Below are 18,094 nucleotides of genomic sequence, written 5' to 3'. Positions count from 1 at the left end.
CATCCCCTTCTTCATCTGTTTTCTTCTTTTATTTCAGTTCCAAAACAGAATGTATTGCAAAGAAAACCTTTTTTTTTTTGTTTCCGATTGCTTTGCAATCACAAATCATAGAGCCTACAGTCCACTGGAAATTGGGTTTCCTTGGATCGGGGCCCACTCCATCTTTTATCCCATATTTAGTTTCTTTCATCCTTTCCTTCACGTTTCTCCTCCTCTTTTTTTTTTCTTTTTCTTTGTTTTCAGACAAAGTCTTTTGAAATAGCGTCCGCAAAGTTGGGAGCAGACATGAGGATTGAGATGGTGCATATGATGTTGAAAACACTAAATGCCACCAGACAGAGGCGGTCAATCACAGCGCCTGCAAATTTCCACTGCTCCGCCATGCTTTCGTTCTCATCTTGCTCCCGGAAGCGGTCCGCCATGTAACGCACCTCCTCCAGGATGGCCTGGAGCTGGGGGTCTCCCATCCCTACAGTGGAGCACCCTCCAAGACCTCCCGCCCCACCTCCAAAGCCCCCACCACTGGAGACAGTGCTGGGACATCCTACAGTTTCCACATTAGGGGTAGGCGGTGGAGGGGAGCTGCAAAATTGTGACGGCAGGTGTGGAGGTGGGCTTCCCGCCACTCGCAGAGGCCCAGCGGAGATGTTGTTTCTCTGGATGCTCTCCGGGAGCACCGAGGGGTCGTCCATGCTCTGAAAACCCATATATAGAAGATTCCCGTTGTTGTTAGCACTCGTCTGAGCCTGGAGGTGAGGGTGCCCTGCATGAAGCGGCCCTGTTTGGAGGGGAGCCAGGTTCTGTGGGTGCAGCGGGTGGAGGGAGTCCGGAGGGTTAGGGATGCTTCCGCTCTGTGACCCCGAGGAGCAGCGGCGCAGGTGGGGGGCGCAAGGTGGCCGCTCTGGGTCGTCACTCTCACCCGGGCGCTTCATCCGCAGGAACCACGCGACCCACTGCAGCAAAACGAGCCGCACCTAGTAAGAGAGAGAGAGAGAGGGACACTGAGATATGTAGAGATGAGAGCGGGGGACTCGAGGGAGCACAGAGCATAAAAGCACTCAAAGAAGTAAAAGAAAACATAAGAAAGCAGCCACAAAGCACTAAAAGCAGCTACACATCCTGACCTGCACCTAACGCCAGTTAAGCTGGGCTAATAGGCAGTTATTTGTCTCTTTCAAACTGCAGCTGCACTTGTAGAAGTATGAGATCCTCACCAGGGTCGCCTGAGGAAAAGATTTTTTTTTCTTTGACTGCATTCCCCACAGAGAGGAAACTTAGAAATAGGCATACATTCAAACTGTGGAAATATTGAGAGCAGTGCTCACATTACTGTTTTATGACTCTAACAAGTTTGCTGTAATGTTTCATTAAACAATGTTTAAATAGAGACCTTATTCAAATTGAAACCTTCGCTTCTGCTCTCCCAAAAAATACAAAAAAGACTCCAAGTCCCCTGAAAGTCATTCTGGCCCAGCAGAGTCCAGATGGGTGTCTGGCATCTAATGAGCAGCTAATGTCCAGATGACTGCTCAATTACACTCGACAGAGTATGTTTACCAGCCAGGTAACCATCTCTGTTGCTGCTGCCGTTGACGTAGGTTTTTTTCAAGGGCTGTAATTATGAACTGCGCTGGTTCGATGCCCTCATCTGAACCACATCAATTAGCCTGTTAATTGGCCATTGGACTGTCTGAACGAGCCATTCATCAACAAAGCGTCCTTGAATTGTGTCGATACATCAAGCATCTGCGCCGTCATGCAGTAAAGCTGATGCACATGTATTGAAAACTGCAGGCCTGTCAGTTCGTCTCTGCAGTCCACACATAAATCACCGGATAAATACATCTCAAGATGTTGGTTAATATTACATTACATGACATTTATTTTCATTTCACACCTTCTTTCAACATTTTTCATGTTTTAAAAAATTCACGTTATGACAAAACCTTTGTTAAAACAAAGCTTGATGAATTTTTTATCATTAAAAAGGCGAGGAAAATAAAAAAAGAAGGAATGAGGCAAATCAAATCCTCCCACAAATCCAGAGTGCTTTGAAATGCACTCCTGTTGAAGTCTGTGGTGAGGCATTTGATGAACACACTCAGGCAGACTGACACTGCTGGATGAGTCACAGCCGAGGAAGTCGGAGAATAAAAAGCGAAAGAAAACTGGCAGAGGAGCACAGGTATAGAGCTAACAAATGGATGACATGTTATTGAAAATGGCAGAGCAGAAGAATTATACTGAAGCTTGAACAGAGATTAACAAAAAGATTCATTTGAATATATCTGCGTGAATTAGAAAGACTCGTAAGTGATGATGTTTGTGGAGTTAGGCTCACCCATTTGGGCATTTTTCCTCCGGTCGGATCGTGATGATGATACTGCAGAACCACCACTGTGGCGATGACTGACATCCCAACGATGATCATTATACTGGCAAAGTACTGACCTGGGAGGAGTGGGAGAGAGTAAAATATTTCATTTTTAAGTCACACCGTAATTTCCTACTGCCTCACTGAGCTTCACAGTATCTGCTACAGCTTGTTATTTAGGAAACAGCCCAGCAATCGTTGTATAGAAGTAAAAGATCTACAAAATGATGGCTTAATGTCTGTTTTCAAGGACTCTAAGGTCAGCAAGATGAGGTATTTCACTGAAACACATTATGATGGGATTCTCAAGAAAAATGTGAATTTTTAAGGATGGTGTGTTCCTGTTTTTTTCAAGGTGGATGTCTTCATAACACAACTTCTGCCAAGTTTATACTCCGATTAAATCCACAGCAGATTCTCCTAATTAAAAAAACAAGCAGAAAGGAAAACACTAATGATTATGACTCTTTTTTTTCTTCTCTTACGCTTTTAATGACCAGGATTTGTGTCTTCAGGCAAAGATGGCCTTGCATCTGTGTCGGTTGCCGTCTAAGCTCGCTAAACATAATTTCCAGCAGCGTGCCCACAATCAATTTAGACTATTAAACTTTAAGGTGAGCAGGTGGCCACAGTAAATCCTGTGATTACAGTTTTTTGGGGGGGAGCATTGTGTAGATTTTCTGGTCTCCTGTAGTGCAGTACTGTGCAAAAGTCCCTCAATTTTCCATGTTTTGCAATGAAAATGGGAAATAGGTGCAAAAATTGATTAAAATGTGCAAAATGAAATCCATGGAAATAAAGTGTATAAGGCAATCTGTACAATTCAAACAGCTTGAAAGTCAGTGTTTGGTATGACCACCCTTATTCTTCTGTCTTAGGGAAGCTTTCTTGTTGTGTCTTTAAGTGTGTCTTCATGAATAGTTCTCCGGGCTTCTTGAAGGACATTCAAAACTCCTCTTTGGATGTTGGCTGCCTTTTGTTCTGTTCTCTGTCAAGATGATCCCACACTGCTTCAGTAATGTTGAGGTCCGGGCTCTGGGTAGGTCAGTCCATGACTGATGGTGCTGCATTGTGAGTTTTTCTATCCAGGTGTGGTTTTACTGCTTAGTGTGTTTAGGATCATTGTCATGCTGAAAGATGAAGCTGTCGTCAATCAGACACTTTCAAGATGGTATTGCATTATGGATCAAAACCTGACTGCACTTTTTGTGTATTCAGAATTTCATCAATTTTGACAAGATCACTGTTACCACTGATTTTCACTGCAGTTCCCTGTTTCCCTTCCCTAAGAATGGCTTTTTTGACAGCCACTCTTCCACTCAGACTATTTCTGATGAGGGTCCAGTGAACAGTAGATGGATCAACTGAAGGGTCAGACACATTTCTCAGGTCCTCTATCAGGTCTTTGCTGCATTTTTTCCCATTTCTTAAGGACAGGACTTTCGGATACTGTTCATCAGCTGTAGATACTTTTTTTAGGTCACTTCTTTTTTCCTCCACTTGTCAAGTTTCCTTAAATGTTTTAGAAAACACTGCACATCATCCAGAGAAATGCCAAGTTTTCAGCTAACAGCTCACTGAATATGACTTTGTGCAAAAATACTGTTTTATGTCTGCCAAACTGTGGAACAATGTATGTGTTTTTGCAACAGGCTGCTAATAAATTTAAAATGAAGTTTTCTGTCATGTATAAGAATAACACTGGTTTGTGTCTGGAGTTAGGAGCCTGTTACATGCTTGAATGAGCCATGGGTTACTGTTAAATGGCTTAAAAAACACAAAAAAGTCCCATTCCACTGAAAGTGGTTAAGTGAGAACTACTGTCTCTGGTAGCTTTTCATGTAGTTTCAGGGTTCTCAGATTATCAGAACAGCAGCTGATGGGAACATTTTGTGCAGCCTGCAATTGGGTAATGTTCCTTTCATCCATTCATAGTTCATGTTATACTCTTGCACTGCAGAAAGACCGTAGCAGTAGACAACATACTTCCTCCGTTTTAGCCTTGAAGGCAAAGTATAAAAGGCAGCATCACTCAGCTAATGAATTTAAAAAAACCTGTAAACCCGAAAGCATTATCAGCATATAAAAACACCATCTGAATGGTCACAGGGACACTTGTGTATCCCATCTAAATTGACACTTGGTCATTGAAACCTTGGGAAAGTCTACAGTTAGGTCCATTATTTGTTGGACACAGTATTTGTAATTTCAACAGTTTTTTAAAAAGAAGGAATGCACTGGCCAACACCAAAATGTCTAACAGACCACAGAAGACAAGTTCACAACATCTAACAGTCACCAAGGCTCTTAGAGATGCTGATCTACAATCAGCAGAGCCTTCAAGATGAACTTGTCCTAAAAGATGGGAAGAGAAAAGTAAGAAGGACAGACGCAGCTCATCAATCCAAATTTACCACATCATCTGTGAAACAAGGTAGAGGCAATCTTGTGGCATGAGCATGTATGGCTGCCAACTGAACTGGACTACTAGTGCTTATTGATGATGTGACTCCTGATAGAAGCAGCAGGATGAATTGTGAAGTGCACAGGGCTGTACTCCCTGCTCAGAGTCTAAAGTGGACTGCACAGTGCAAATGGATAATGACTCAAACCAAACTACTAAAGCAACCCAAGAGTTTCTCAAGGAGAAGAAATGGGATTTTCTTCAAATGGTTGGTCACTGATGTCAACCCAAGACAGCATGTTTAGGCCTGCAACTGAAGGTGGCTGCACTAAACGCCCAGCAGAGCATCTCAAGGGAGGAATCACAACATCTGGTGATGTTCATGGGTTCTAGAGTTGAGCCTTGGATTTCACTCCAACAGTCCTGATATTTAAAACTATATTAGTCTGTACGATTCCTCCTGAGCCTCTGAAAATGGGGAATTGTGTACAAAAGTCACCGTAGTTCCTAAACAGTTCATTTAAATTTGTTGTAAAACCCCAGAATCAAAGCCTCGAATTAAAGCCTGCACTTCAATCACATCTTAATTGTTTGGTTTAAAATCCACCGAGGTGACACACAGAGGCGAAACTACAAATAAAATGTGTCTTTTCCCAACGAATTATCAGCCTAACTGTTTAATCAACATGTTCAGCATCCACAGGCTAACTATCAATTATAACAAACAAAAAACAAGCACAAAGTATCGATCGCGCCCATCAGATAGAAACTGCATGCAGTATTTCCAGTGAGTCAGACAGCCTGATTTAATGCTGTGTGTTGCGATGGCAGCAGATTCTTTTTCCTATGAATATATCCATCTTTCACATACCTATGAGAGGGACGGAGTCAGATGTGGCTGGCATGATCTCTGCGACCAGCAGCATGAAAACAGTGAGAGACAGGAGGATGGTGATACCTGCAGATAGAAAGAGAAATAATACATTTTGTTAGGCCATCGATCCAGTGGTTTGGTCTCCTCCCCTCAGTCGCTCTGTCTACTTCTGAGAAACTGCATTAGTCTGTTTGGTATTTTGATAAATAGTTACACTCAGGAGGAGATCGGGTTCGATTTATGTAAATGACTGGCTAACGCTCGTACAGTGAATCACTTTTTTGGCATTGTGCATCTCTAAAGCAAAAAAAAAAGCACTTCGGCATACACAGCACATAACCCTTTTTAAAGGTGTTCAAACACCACCGGTGTGCACGCGAACACACTCCTCACACCCTCCCGCAATTCCATCTTCATTTATCCACCGCCACGCAATCTGTTTCACTTCTCCAGCAGACGGAATTTAGGGAGTGCTTTGCTGGCATAACTGTCCCCATTCAGAGGCATTCAATTAAACTCCCAGGCCGAGAGATAAAATATGAATGCTCTTTAAGGATATTAGGTGAATTAAAAATGCGTCTTTTATGTCGCTTTTTCTCTTCACATATGACATTTATTCTTTTTAAAAGCATGCTCCTCTAACCCTAACGGCTCGGCCGCTCGGTGCACGCGTCTCCTCCATCAACTGAAGTGACAGAGTATTTTTCTGGAAGCCAGTGTGTAAGCTCTCCCCCCAATCAATTCACTAGCTTTAATTACATCAATAGGTTAATCGTCCGTGTGTGTAAGGCTTGGCATCCCCCCCACCTCCTCCTTTTATGGAGAAATGCTGCGTAATGCATCCTGCATCGGGGGTGAGGTTAGGCTTTGACAATGCTGTTGCCTCCCAAGCAGACATGAGTCAAAGAGCATTTAGATTTATCCAGTTACCAAGGTGAACTTAATGCAATATCAAGCTGCAATCTTCTATTTTCTTAAACAATTAGTCAAATAAATGGTGGAAAAAATAATGCAAAATTTCACAAAATTCAAAAGTGACACAAAAAAATCTTGAACCAATTAAATTAGATTAAAAAAATGTAAAGCTGAGACTTTTTCTCTATTTTTACTTTATAAAACTTAATCGGTTTCCCAAACATAGTCATAATTTTTCAACCACTTCCCTCTTCCATTAGTTGCCTAACAGCTTTACCTCTATAAATGTCAGATAACGTGAAATCTGGACTATTTAATGTCCTGAGGAGATGAACATTAGTCATCTCTAAACAGGTTGAAGCAGATATTAAAACATATTTGCAGCTGCTGCTTGATCCCGGCAATGCTCTCTCTCTCTCTCTTCCAGCCCATTATTGTGCGATTTGGATGTCTCTCCCCTTCTCCTCCTCATCAGTCGTCCCTCTCTCTTTTGTGCTGTCCTCTCTGATCCTTTTCGAATTCTTCTCCTGTCGGTGTTATCTTTTTGCTTCCCTCCCACACCCATCGGTCTGTGTTCCTCCTCCTCGCATTTCTCATCTTTCTATTTTATCCTGTAATCCCTCTCCTCTCTCAGCTCCCCACCCCTCTCCCTTTGTCTGTTTCATGCTTCCCCGTAGTCTCCAGTGCCACTCCTTCGATTCTTTTTTTTTTTCTTGAATTTATTCCGGGATGGCTTGCTTGTTGTGAGCTCAGTTTTTGGCAGCCTATAAACTACTTCACTCAAACCCGGGAGCAAGTTGGAGATTTTTGCATATTTGACACGTTCTTTTTACAAAATATATACATTCGTTTCAAAAAGCCCGAACACTGTGTAAAACCTGCAAGTCGTTTCAATCATATAAGGGACATTTGGAAGTCTTACTGCATTTGCAGCAACATGCTTGGAGAAAGTTGAAAGCAGAGCAATTAAAAACTACAAAAAGTCATGGCCACACGTGCTGCTTTTGGGGCGCCATCTTTTTCATAGAAGACACCTCGCTTCTTCCATGTATTACAGCAGCTTGGCTGTGTAGTGAGTTTATGTGCCTGAAGTTTCTATTTTCCTTCAGGTTTACTCTTTACACTGTGTGCATCTTGCACTTGAAGCTTTCATTGTTTGCATTCATGATTACCTGCTTTACAGTTCCCTGGTATTTTACCGGTGTCCCTTTGTTTCTTGGCTACACGCAGATTAGTGACTAGAGGCAAGAAACTGCAAAAATTACAAAGTATGTTTTAACTCAAATGAGCTTGCATTGATTCTCAGACTGGTTTACTCTAAATGTGTGTGTGTGTGGGGGGGATTCATGTTTCTGTGAAGTCTTCTAAAACATGTTTTTGATCCACTCACCCAATGAGATCTTCTCCCCGGAGTCAGCAGGCAGCACAAAAATGAGCAACGTCATAGAAGAGAGCAGCACACATGGGATGAGAAGGTTCAAGGCGTAGTAAAGCGTTCGCCGCCTTATTGTAATAACAAATGTCACATCCGTGTAGGGCTCCTTACAGCAGTCATAGAAGACCTCATTCCGCTTTCCAGGAACTCCTGGAAGTAGGTGAGAAACTGGTTTGGTTGCTCATGCCTGAATAAAAGTGAATGCAATGCAAACTTTTTTCCCTACTCACCTATTAGGTCCCATTCTCCGTTGGGCATGTAGCCGGAGATGTCAGCGTCGACCATCTGGAGGTCCAGCAGCCAGCCGTCGTACGTCCAAGAGCCAAATTTCAGCTCACATTTCTGAATGTCAAAAGGAAACCAGCGAACATCCACATTGCATGTGCTCATAAAGATTCCTGAGAAAAGGACAAAAGCACAGGGGCTCCTCAATCAATTGACTAAATGACAATAATGAACCGCCGCTTCCTGAGGAGAGGTGACAAGGGAAAGATGTACAGCCGGACCATTTGTTTAGTGCAGGGAGTCTGTCCAGAATATCAAGTTCCTTGTTAGAGAAATCATTCATTCACTTCAAGACCTCTTTTTTTTAAACTTTCTACAACTGTGTGAAAAATGTTACATCACAACCAAAAGTGCACACTGCAACAGCATTTTTATGAACACCCTGCAGGTCTACAGAGAGTTTTTAAATTTAGTTTGGAGGCTGAGGAAGTGAAAGCAAGGACTAGATTAGAAACGAGCTCCCGTCAAAGAGATGGCTATAAAAACAAAACTTGGCAGCTATATATATTGTCACTCACAGGTTTCAGATATTTTCTGCTGTGAACAAATGCTGCTTCTGCTCTCTGCCTGCACACACACAGCTGTTAGCTAAGCCTCAGCTAGAGAAGAAAACATCAACGATGACACTGAAAAATGAGATTGTGCACAGTGCCATAATCAGATTCCCACTTCTATTATGCAGAAATAATAAATGCAACCGCTCCCATATGCACGGCATAAGTGACCAAGAAATCATAAAGACACACTTCCACCCTCAAACGAAAAATTGCAATGATCCTCGCTGTGGTCGCTGGTGAGCTGCAGCTCTTAAAGCAATTACTGAAATAAAACGGTCTCTCACACACACAAGTGCAGAGAACCAAAATGCCAGTGAAGCCTTGCAGCTCTCAAAGACGTTCATTATGAGCCTGCCCACATGCAAATCAGCCTGTGGAGGTAAATGACAACAGGGAAAGGGGGCTAACAGGTGGAAGGTATAGATTTTCTCTCTCCCTGCACTTCTTACTCACTAAAATCCAGCTCCTAACCTCAGGTTCCAACCTTTGCTTCATGAGTGTGTCTTTATAATTACTCCCGTTATGAGCTCCTAAGGCCCTAAAATCTAAACGTACACCAATTAAGTTAAAGCAGATCCACCTCTCTGTGCTTCAAATCCATGCATATTTGCAGCCTGCCTCTCGAATATATCCAGTAACCTTGAAACAACACCTTCAAACAAGGCGCCAGAATCTTCTCTGCAGCTTGGAACAATCTGTCTCGCAGCGCGTACGGCTCCCAAAATAAAACTCCATCATTCTGAGCATTTCAAGGCCTAGAGACAAGATTACCTTGTTATAAATGTAATCCGGTCCAGATATGAGCTAAAGCCTGTTACACGACGTTTCCTGTTAGGCCATTAACACAACACAGCACCTTTACCTCTGCAGCAAGAGGAGTTATTCAGACGGCACGCAGCAGACATCTGGGATCCTCCACATCTGAATTATTTACTGTGTGTCAAGCTCCCCGCTCCATGCCTGACACCCACAAACTTGTTGCCTCTTATTTACTGACAATAACCAGCTGAACAACAGGAATTGTAGCCAGGCATGTGTCAGGGAGCTGATTTGTTTCTCATTCTTTTGCTTTTTCTTACTTTTTCTCATTTACTAATAAAATACACACATCAAACCACTCCTTCTCATATTTTTCAAAATCGTATCTTTGTATTCTCCCACTAATTGACTCCAGACAAAGAATTAAGCAGCTGTATTTACATTCAGCAGCAGCTCATGGGATGGCTTTTGGGGCTTGCAGTCTTCGACTTTTTATTCAAAAAGTCTTTTCAGGCCCTCCCAGTCGCTCTCTCCTCACCCCAAGAGATGGGATTCAGTCTCAGGCTTTGATAATCTGGTGTATAACGAAAAGACTGAGAAACTGCAAGCAAAGGCCTGTGGAAACACGAGAGGGGAGTCTATACTTTTGTGGGCTTGCATTTGGGTTAAGGCAGGAAGCAGAGGAAGTGAGCGTCTCCTATTTATAGGTGTTACTCACAGAGCTGGGAATCCGTAACCAGTGACTAACTAGGGATGCTGTTTTACAGTGATAAAATATTAATGTCAAGTGTACAAACAGTAGGGAGACATGACTCGATTGTAGAATGAGACGCTGCCGTTGCACCTCGGGGAAATGTGGAGGGGATAAGGAGGGAGATGAGCGACGGGGAGAGCAGGAACGATGATTAAAATCTAAGAAATATGTGGAAAGCCTCACCTGGGGGAAGATACTTGGCAAAGCCGCTGGAGTTTACCAGAACATTGGTCTTAAAGGTGGAGTCAAAGTCATCATCTGCACTGAGGAAGGACAGAGGAAGAAGTGACACGACTTGTTGACGTGTGCGCGTACGAGGCGAGCGTTTAGGGGTTTATGCAGGGTTTACCTGTTGTAGAGGAGGATGTCTGGGGTCCAAATTTGATCTGTGGTAAAGCGAAGATTTTTCACTCCAGGATGTTCGCTCTGGTTCCACTGGAGATAGTGGTCGTACCAAGTCTTCAACACACAAACATAGACATGCTGTCTGAGCCAACAACCTGCAGGCAAATTATTGCACACTAATACTGCACACAAATTGCCAAAAGTATTCGCTCATCTGCCTTTACGCACACGTGTATTTGAGTAACATCCAAATCTTAATCCATAGGGTTTAATATGATGTCAGCTTCAACTTTTCAGGAAAGGCTGTCGACAAGATTTAGGAGTGTGTTCGTGGGAATTCTTGACCATTCTTCCGGAAATGCATTTGTGATTCATCTCAAAGGTGTTCTGTCAGGTTGAGGTCAGGACTCTGTGCAGTCCAGTCAAGTTCTTCCACACCACACTATCCATGTCTTCATGGAGTTTGCTTTGTGCACTGGTGCGCAGTGCTTTTGGAACAGGAAGCGGCTATTCCCAAACCCATTCCCTGAAGCTCTATGCACTGGTCTTGAGCTAATCTGAAGGCCACATGAAGTTCGGAGGTTTGTAGTGATTCACTTTTTGTAGAAGTACATTTTATACACCTCTGGCTGTGGAAGTGATTGGAACACCTGAATTCAGTGATTTGGATGGGTGACCAATACTTTTGGCAACATGGTGTATTTCCAAAGCCCTCTACTGTTCATCAAAATAAAACAGAAGATAAAAGGATGCCACTCTTCCATCTACTGTGTTATTCTGATAACAGTGCGCAGTTTCTTTTTAATTTCCTGCCGTTGAAATCGAAGGTGCTTGGAAAGAAGCCCGACTGGACCTTTTTAAGTTTCTTGAAGACGTTTCTCATCCAAGATGCTTCTTCAGTTCTAAGACTGTCTTCAAGAAACTTAAAGAAGTCTAGTCGCTTTCCAAGCTCCTTGGATTGTCATGACCTGGATGACTGAGAACCAGCACAGATATTCCTGCTTTTGTCTTTTTGCCCATCCTCATTAAATTCACTTGTGTTCAATCCTTTTTGCATTATAGTCTTCCCTCTCTCCGTTTTTGCTCATCTTATGTCTCTCTATGTTCATCAAGCCTGTGTCTACATTTAGGTCCTGCATGCTGAAGTGATTACAATGATATATGGACTTCAGGGTGACCTTAATTTGCATGTTAAAGACTGAGAAAACTAGTTTTTGCCGCTGGAATACAATTTAAAAAAATGATCACCCCAAAACATTCAGAGTCTCTCAGGGGTCCTTACCATCTGCAGCCACATATTAGAGGTTAACACCTGGTTCTTCTCATCCTGCAAAACATTTACACCACTTAAATCATCATTCGCCATATAAACCACAAGGCAAGAGGTGTGAGCACTGCTCTTGATCCATAAATCCACAAACAAATATCAAATATTTGAAAAAAAAAAATCTGGTGCATTATTAATACCACAGTTTCAGGCATAAACAAACTACATGCTCAATGCTTGGGGGGTTTTTTTTTTCAGTCTAATTTCCATTTTAATTGCAAACAAGAAAATGCTCAGTGTTCTCCATGAAAAACTAAATCTTAATCCAAGGATCTGAATTCGTCCTTTTTAAAATGTTTTGTCTGATGTCAGAAATCAACAGCCCCCAAATGAGTCGGAGATGCCTACCACATCCATGATCTGTATCAAACTGAGGCTGAAGGAGACGTTGAGAGGTAGGGAGTCGTTGGCCACTGGTCGCTCCATGTGGTTGTAGTCCTTCAGGAGGTTTTTCAGCAGAGTCCTCTGATGAGGGCCCTGCAATGATACTGAAAGGCAGAAGAAAGGGCTCATGTTTGAATCTGATATAATGCTCATGTGTGGAAGCAAGCGAGATTTGATGATTCTAATGTCTCTATGTTCACTTTTAGTGGGTCCAGATTATAAAGTGTGTTTCTAAAATTCTAGGAAAAACTCCATTAAAAAGCACACTGGGGAAACAAATGTCAAAAAATAAAAAAAACAGGCTGCTGATCAAATGAGAAGATTTAACCTTGAGGATTTCAGCCTCCTTATCTATAAATACATCTGGAAGAACATGACTGAAATGAAAAGAAGACAGGAGGAAATGCATGAGGAGAAGCAGGTTTAATGATGAAATTAGCAGAAATAGATCTGATCACTTATCTGGGCTTTAAATGTAACACTGAGGAAGGGTCCAGCTCCTCAGTCAGAATAAAATATTTCAAATTAATGCTGAAAACGCGGAAGAAAAATCAGCAAAGAGAAGAAAGCTTCAGAGCAAGCGTGGAGAACATTAAGTAAACAGGAACTAATTAGAAATGTAGGAAAACCTTATCAGGGCATAACTGGCACTAATTAATGTGTAATTAAGTTTGTTTGAGAAGCTCAGAGGTAATGCACATTAAAATGTTGAATTAAGATGTTGATTGGCATAGAAGAAGTGAGAAAATATCACCCTGACCACAAATGTGCCGTTTATTTGTGTGCATGTAGCTGTTTGTTTGTTTCCTCTCAGTATACCCATCATAACACACCCAAGGTTTAGCCAAGAACTTTAATTTACTGTTTATACCACGCTTACATCAATCCATTTGCTTGGCTGTTTATTCAACTAAGAGCCCTCCCTTAGTTGCTGCTCAGTCTTAGGGTCAACAGAGACAACAAAACCTTCTCACGTCCACATTTGCAGATAATTAACCTAACAAGCATGTTTGAAGCCCACGCTGGCACAGGAAGAACATGCAAACTCTACCAAGTAGATTTGAACCAGGCTTCTAGCTGTGAGGTGACAGTGAAATATACATACAGGAAATAATTATTACATTTTTATCAAAAGTGTCAGATTTTCAGTGTGGGAATTTCTTTTTTAAACTACAGCTCTGAAACCCGTAGATGAAATGTTAAAGCTAAAAAGAGAAATGTGTACACTCGACTTTATTGGGTACAGCTGTTAAAGCAAATCAGCCAATCGCTGGCAGAATGGATAAGCATTGTGATTTAGGTGTCTGAGTCTGAGTATCGGAGGAGCTGCTGATCTGCTGGAATTTACCCCACACGACCATCTCTAGAGGTTACAGAGACTGGTCCGAAAAAGAGAAAATATCCAGTGAGCAGCAGTTCCCCGGATCATGTTGATGTCAGAGAGGGCTTCAAGCTGATAGGAAGACAACAGTAACTCAATACAACCAAACACTACAGCATATATACACAGACAACATGCTGGACCTGGAAAGCGATGGGCCATTCACCACATCTCAGTCCAACAGAGCATCTTTGGGATGTGGTGGAATGAGAGATTCACATCATACACGTGAAGCCGACAAATCTGCAGCATCAGTGGGATGCTATCATGTCAATATGATCAAAATACTAAAAGCATGAAAAGATTTGAGAACCTGCAGAAAAATATGTGGAAGATTTGGATCTTGCAGAAAGTCTGTGCACTTCATACTGATAAAGTTTTATATTTCCGAGGTAAATTGGTAAATTTATTTGCCGGGATGCGGTATGCTGTGCGTGAAATGGAAGGAACTGTTTGTTTAGTGAAAATGTCACTCGGTGTGCTGATACCCAAATAAACTGCTGCGAAAAGCAGATGCAGCCTGTACTCTGAGCAGTATGGAGGAATTCTTTTTTATATATTACACTCTTATATAAGTTCGCTGCTGGGAATATGACAGGATTAAACCCTAGAGGTGCAGAGTACAAATTTGCATGCACTTGTGGTGGCGTTTCCTTTCAAAGCTTGCCAAGTAATGAAAATTCCCTGAATGTTTTTTTCTTTAAAAATCTGCGTGCCCAAATACTGTCAGAAACTTTCGCTTCCTCTGTCTTCTTGTCGTTCATGTTTCCCAGCTTTTAGTCTTTGAAACCAAACAAACTGAACACTCTTTCACTGCTGGTACTTCTCCCCGTTGGTAAAGTTTGCCTGCTCTCCTCTCAGGTCTCTCAATCAATTGTCAGCATTTATGTTCAGCTTTTACTTGTGCTGCTCGGAGCGCCGTCGGCTCGGCTGCAGCAACATGTCCACAACACGGAGAGGCAAGATGGAGATGGAAGAGCCAATCTATACGTCAATTCATTTGATCTCTGACAGGTTTTCCATGTGAGAGCCCCTCGTGTGCACACAGATTTGTGCAGAAAGAGCCAAGGCAAAAACTGCTTCCATTTTTCTATCTGACATCTGACTCGCTGTGCTGACTAGATGTCAATCTGCCCATTACAACATCTCACGCAGAGGCATCCAACCCCGTCTCTCAGCTAAACTAACATCCAGAAAATATGAGCACAGTTAAGACGTAAACAAACAAAGCAAACAGGTGAGCAAGAGTCTCACTTTTCTTCTCCCGGAGTCTCTTTCCTACTTCCTGCTATTCTTATTCCACTGCATACTTTGTAAATCAAGCATCAGCAACGTGGACCCCAGCGCCCGAATTCCTCTAAAATGCTGCTGCAATCCGATTCCCTGAAAACAGAGTGAAAGACAGACAGAGAGAGACATGAAGGCAGGCTCACCGTGGATCAAAGCAGAGAATCCAGAGAGGAGCAGAGCCACTGAGTGCCACATCCTGGTGGTGTGGAAGGGGTAAAAGAGAGGAGGCAGAAGAAGAGAAGCTTCAGATGTTGGAAAAAAGAGGAGGAGGAGGGAAAGGGAAAGGGGGGGATACAGAGAGGAAGGGAGGAAAGGAGCAGAGACTCAGGAAGCTGCTGGAAATCCTCCGGTCTGCATCCAGTCAGCATCAGAGGGAAGAAGTGCAAGCGTGTGCTGGAAGAAGGGGAGTCGAGAGAGGGCGAGTAAAAGGAGGAGGAGGAGATACTGGTTGTGCTCTAGCTCCTCTCGCTCCTCTCTCTCTCTCTCTGTCTCTCTGGGAGGTGGGACTAAAATGGAGAGAAGAAGAGAGAAAATGTCAGTGATGGGGTGAAAGGTTTGACGATAAAACAGTGAAGTGTGGGGACGGATTGGAGGAAGGAGAGAGTTTAATTGCCCTATCACTGTGGGCTGACCTTTTTAAAGACAATAGAAACTGATGAGGCACACGATTTTAAGTGCTCTTAACACTAACGGAGAAGGAGTTTAAGTGTGGAAAAAGGGGCTGATCGATGCAGCAGGGTGAAAAATGTTTGACATAGGCTCAACGCATGCATAAATTCATGTGGCAAGCACCAAAAGTAACACATAACTGCTTATACTTCTCTCAGTAAACTGATAAAATGCACATTATAGTGATTTTTTTCCACTCTGTGTCAGTTTTTTCTGCACAAATTGCTCATACAGCCCCACATATCACTAGATTGAGCTTCTCCCTCACACTATAAAAGCTGAATCCTTCATAAATCCCTGGAGTGTCATACGTCCTTCCCTTGACAGTGTCCCCACTGTGACTATGTTTGCTTTGTTCCTGCTATTCGTGTGCACCTGTCAAAACTATATTGCAGTTTGCTGCATATATGATAACACAGGCTGGTTATGGCTGTGATCACGCACTGCTGGACTGGAAACTGTCTGCTGTGTGTGAGCTTCCCACACTCGTCACTCGGTGAGCTTTGAATCCTGCGGGGCAGACAGACTCTGGTTTAATTGAGAAAGTGCTGGGCTCTGCAGGAGGGCAGTGGGAATGTGCATAGTTAAACCCTACTTCTCATTTGTCCTCATGAAATGCTGATGCAAGGGCAGAGGCAGCGAGAAACTGAAAGACTGAGAAAGAGGAGGGCGGGGTGGGGGCAAGAAAAGAGGAAGAAAAGAGTTGGACTGTATAATAGATTACCCTATTACTTCTACTGCCCTTCGGAATTACCCCTTTCCCAGGCAGCCTGACACACACATCCAGAGCGCCTCCCGAGCTGCAGATTCATGCTCGGCTGCACACAGAGGAAGGAGAGTGGCCCTCGGAGGGGAGAAGAAGGATGGCCAAGTCACCGGCTAAAACACGGCAAACTGCACCAAGCGTGGAGCGAGGCCACATGGTGTGCCCCAGCAATGTATCACCAGAGGAGGAGGAGGAGAAGCATCCTGTTGCTCTTTCTGCATCCCTGCAAATATTACTGCTTAAATATGTGCATAATGTATTTTGCGTTAACCTGGTGAAGAAAACACACACAAATGCACACTCACCAGCACCGAGTGTGACACGGTGCCAAGAACAAAATCCATTAGCCTTCATAAAAATACAGATTGGAGGCATTGAAGCGTGGGTGACATCTGGCGGTGTGTTTTCCTACTGCACGCTGGCTTGCAGCTCGGCAGCTCTGGCTCTGAGTGTATGCTGGGTGGAGAGAGAGGTGGTGGTAATTAACAAGGAAGAAACTGGCCTAAATGGCACGAGAAGATGATGAGAGTCGGGGCCATAAAGAGAAGGCTAATTAGGAAACAATGCCAGCGAGTGAATAGAAACACAGAGCAGGATGTGAATTAAAGCCATATTAATGATTATGGCGGCTGGAATGAAGAGAACCAGGGTTATGGCCATCATGGGGTGCTCTTGGTCTCTCTCACTCTCTGAATATTTGCCTTTTAACTGTGCGGCTCCTGATTGTAAATCTAATGACACAGCAGCAGTGGTGAGATGGCCATTTCTCCGACCTGGCATGACTACTGTTTATCCCCCCCTCTGTGCTACATGCTGAATGGTGCCTCTGACAATGCAGCCATCAGCCGTAGTGGCTGCTGTGCTGTGGTGTTTTTAATTACTCTGCTGATTGGATTAGGCCCTTTCTTGCGCTGACACGTCCCCTTCACTTAATAGTGTGTTATCGACAAGAGCAGCACATACATCCATTTTCCTGTGAGGTCTGATTTGTCAGAGTGGCTTTTTTCTGGAGTGGATGAAGTTCTCTTCTAATGGACAATTTGATCCTGTCCCGGTAAGCCCTGCAGCTGCTCGACTCTAATCCTATAAAATGTTATGAAGTGATATCTAAGAGTACTTCTTTCGGCTTAGTATTTCTATTACCTTTTATTTCTCACAATGAACCAGTTTTAAAGTATCACAGCTGATGCAGCAAAGTCAAAAATGTGATTGTAGCTTCATTTATGACATCTAGACTGGTTTAGTGGTTAGTATATTTGCTTTACACAATACAAAGGAAAAGCAAGCTCAGTTAAGGATAAGGAAAAACTGGGGAACAAGGACTCGGAATATTGTGGAGGTAAGATTAAAAAAAACTAAAGAATAAATGCAAGCAGTACACACCAGTAACAAGAGACAAATACAAAGGAAGGAGGAAAAACTAAACAAACTAAGAATCAAACATATTTAATGATAAACAGAAGTTAGGATTCTAAAAAATACAAAAGACTGGGTCCAACACTAAAGATCCATGACAGGAGGAGACACAAACACAGCCTCAGGCGGTCACGAGCTCATCCAGTGCCAATCCCAAGG

The 18,094-nt window shown here is 42.9% G+C and overlaps 1 protein-coding gene across 1 annotated transcript; it reads right to left on the bottom strand.

The window, feature by feature from the left end:
- Positions 1-239: 239 nt before the first annotated feature.
- chrna11 (cholinergic receptor, nicotinic, alpha 11) lies at positions 240-15,279 on the bottom strand. Its single transcript, XM_085345884.1, has 10 exons — positions 15,228-15,279; positions 12,378-12,517; positions 11,985-12,029; positions 10,707-10,816; positions 10,541-10,620; positions 8,233-8,400; positions 7,958-8,152; positions 5,650-5,736; positions 2,342-2,451; positions 240-974 (listed from the first exon to the last, which is right to left on the bottom strand). The coding sequence occupies exons 1-10, from the start codon at positions 15,277-15,279 to the stop codon at positions 240-242; spliced, it is 1,722 nt and encodes a 573-aa protein (XP_085202010.1).
- Between the last annotated feature and the right edge of the window lie 2,815 nt (positions 15,280-18,094).

Source organism: Diplotaxodon limnothrissa, linkage group LG22 (assembly GCF_057381915.1).
Source record: "Diplotaxodon limnothrissa isolate DT_005_m linkage group LG22, D_limnothrissa_male_GT1.1, whole genome shotgun sequence".
Lineage (NCBI taxonomy): Eukaryota > Metazoa > Chordata > Actinopteri > Cichliformes > Cichlidae > Diplotaxodon > Diplotaxodon limnothrissa.
Note: the sequence above shows the minus strand (reverse complement) of the source record. Positions and strands in the feature narration are given on the sequence as shown.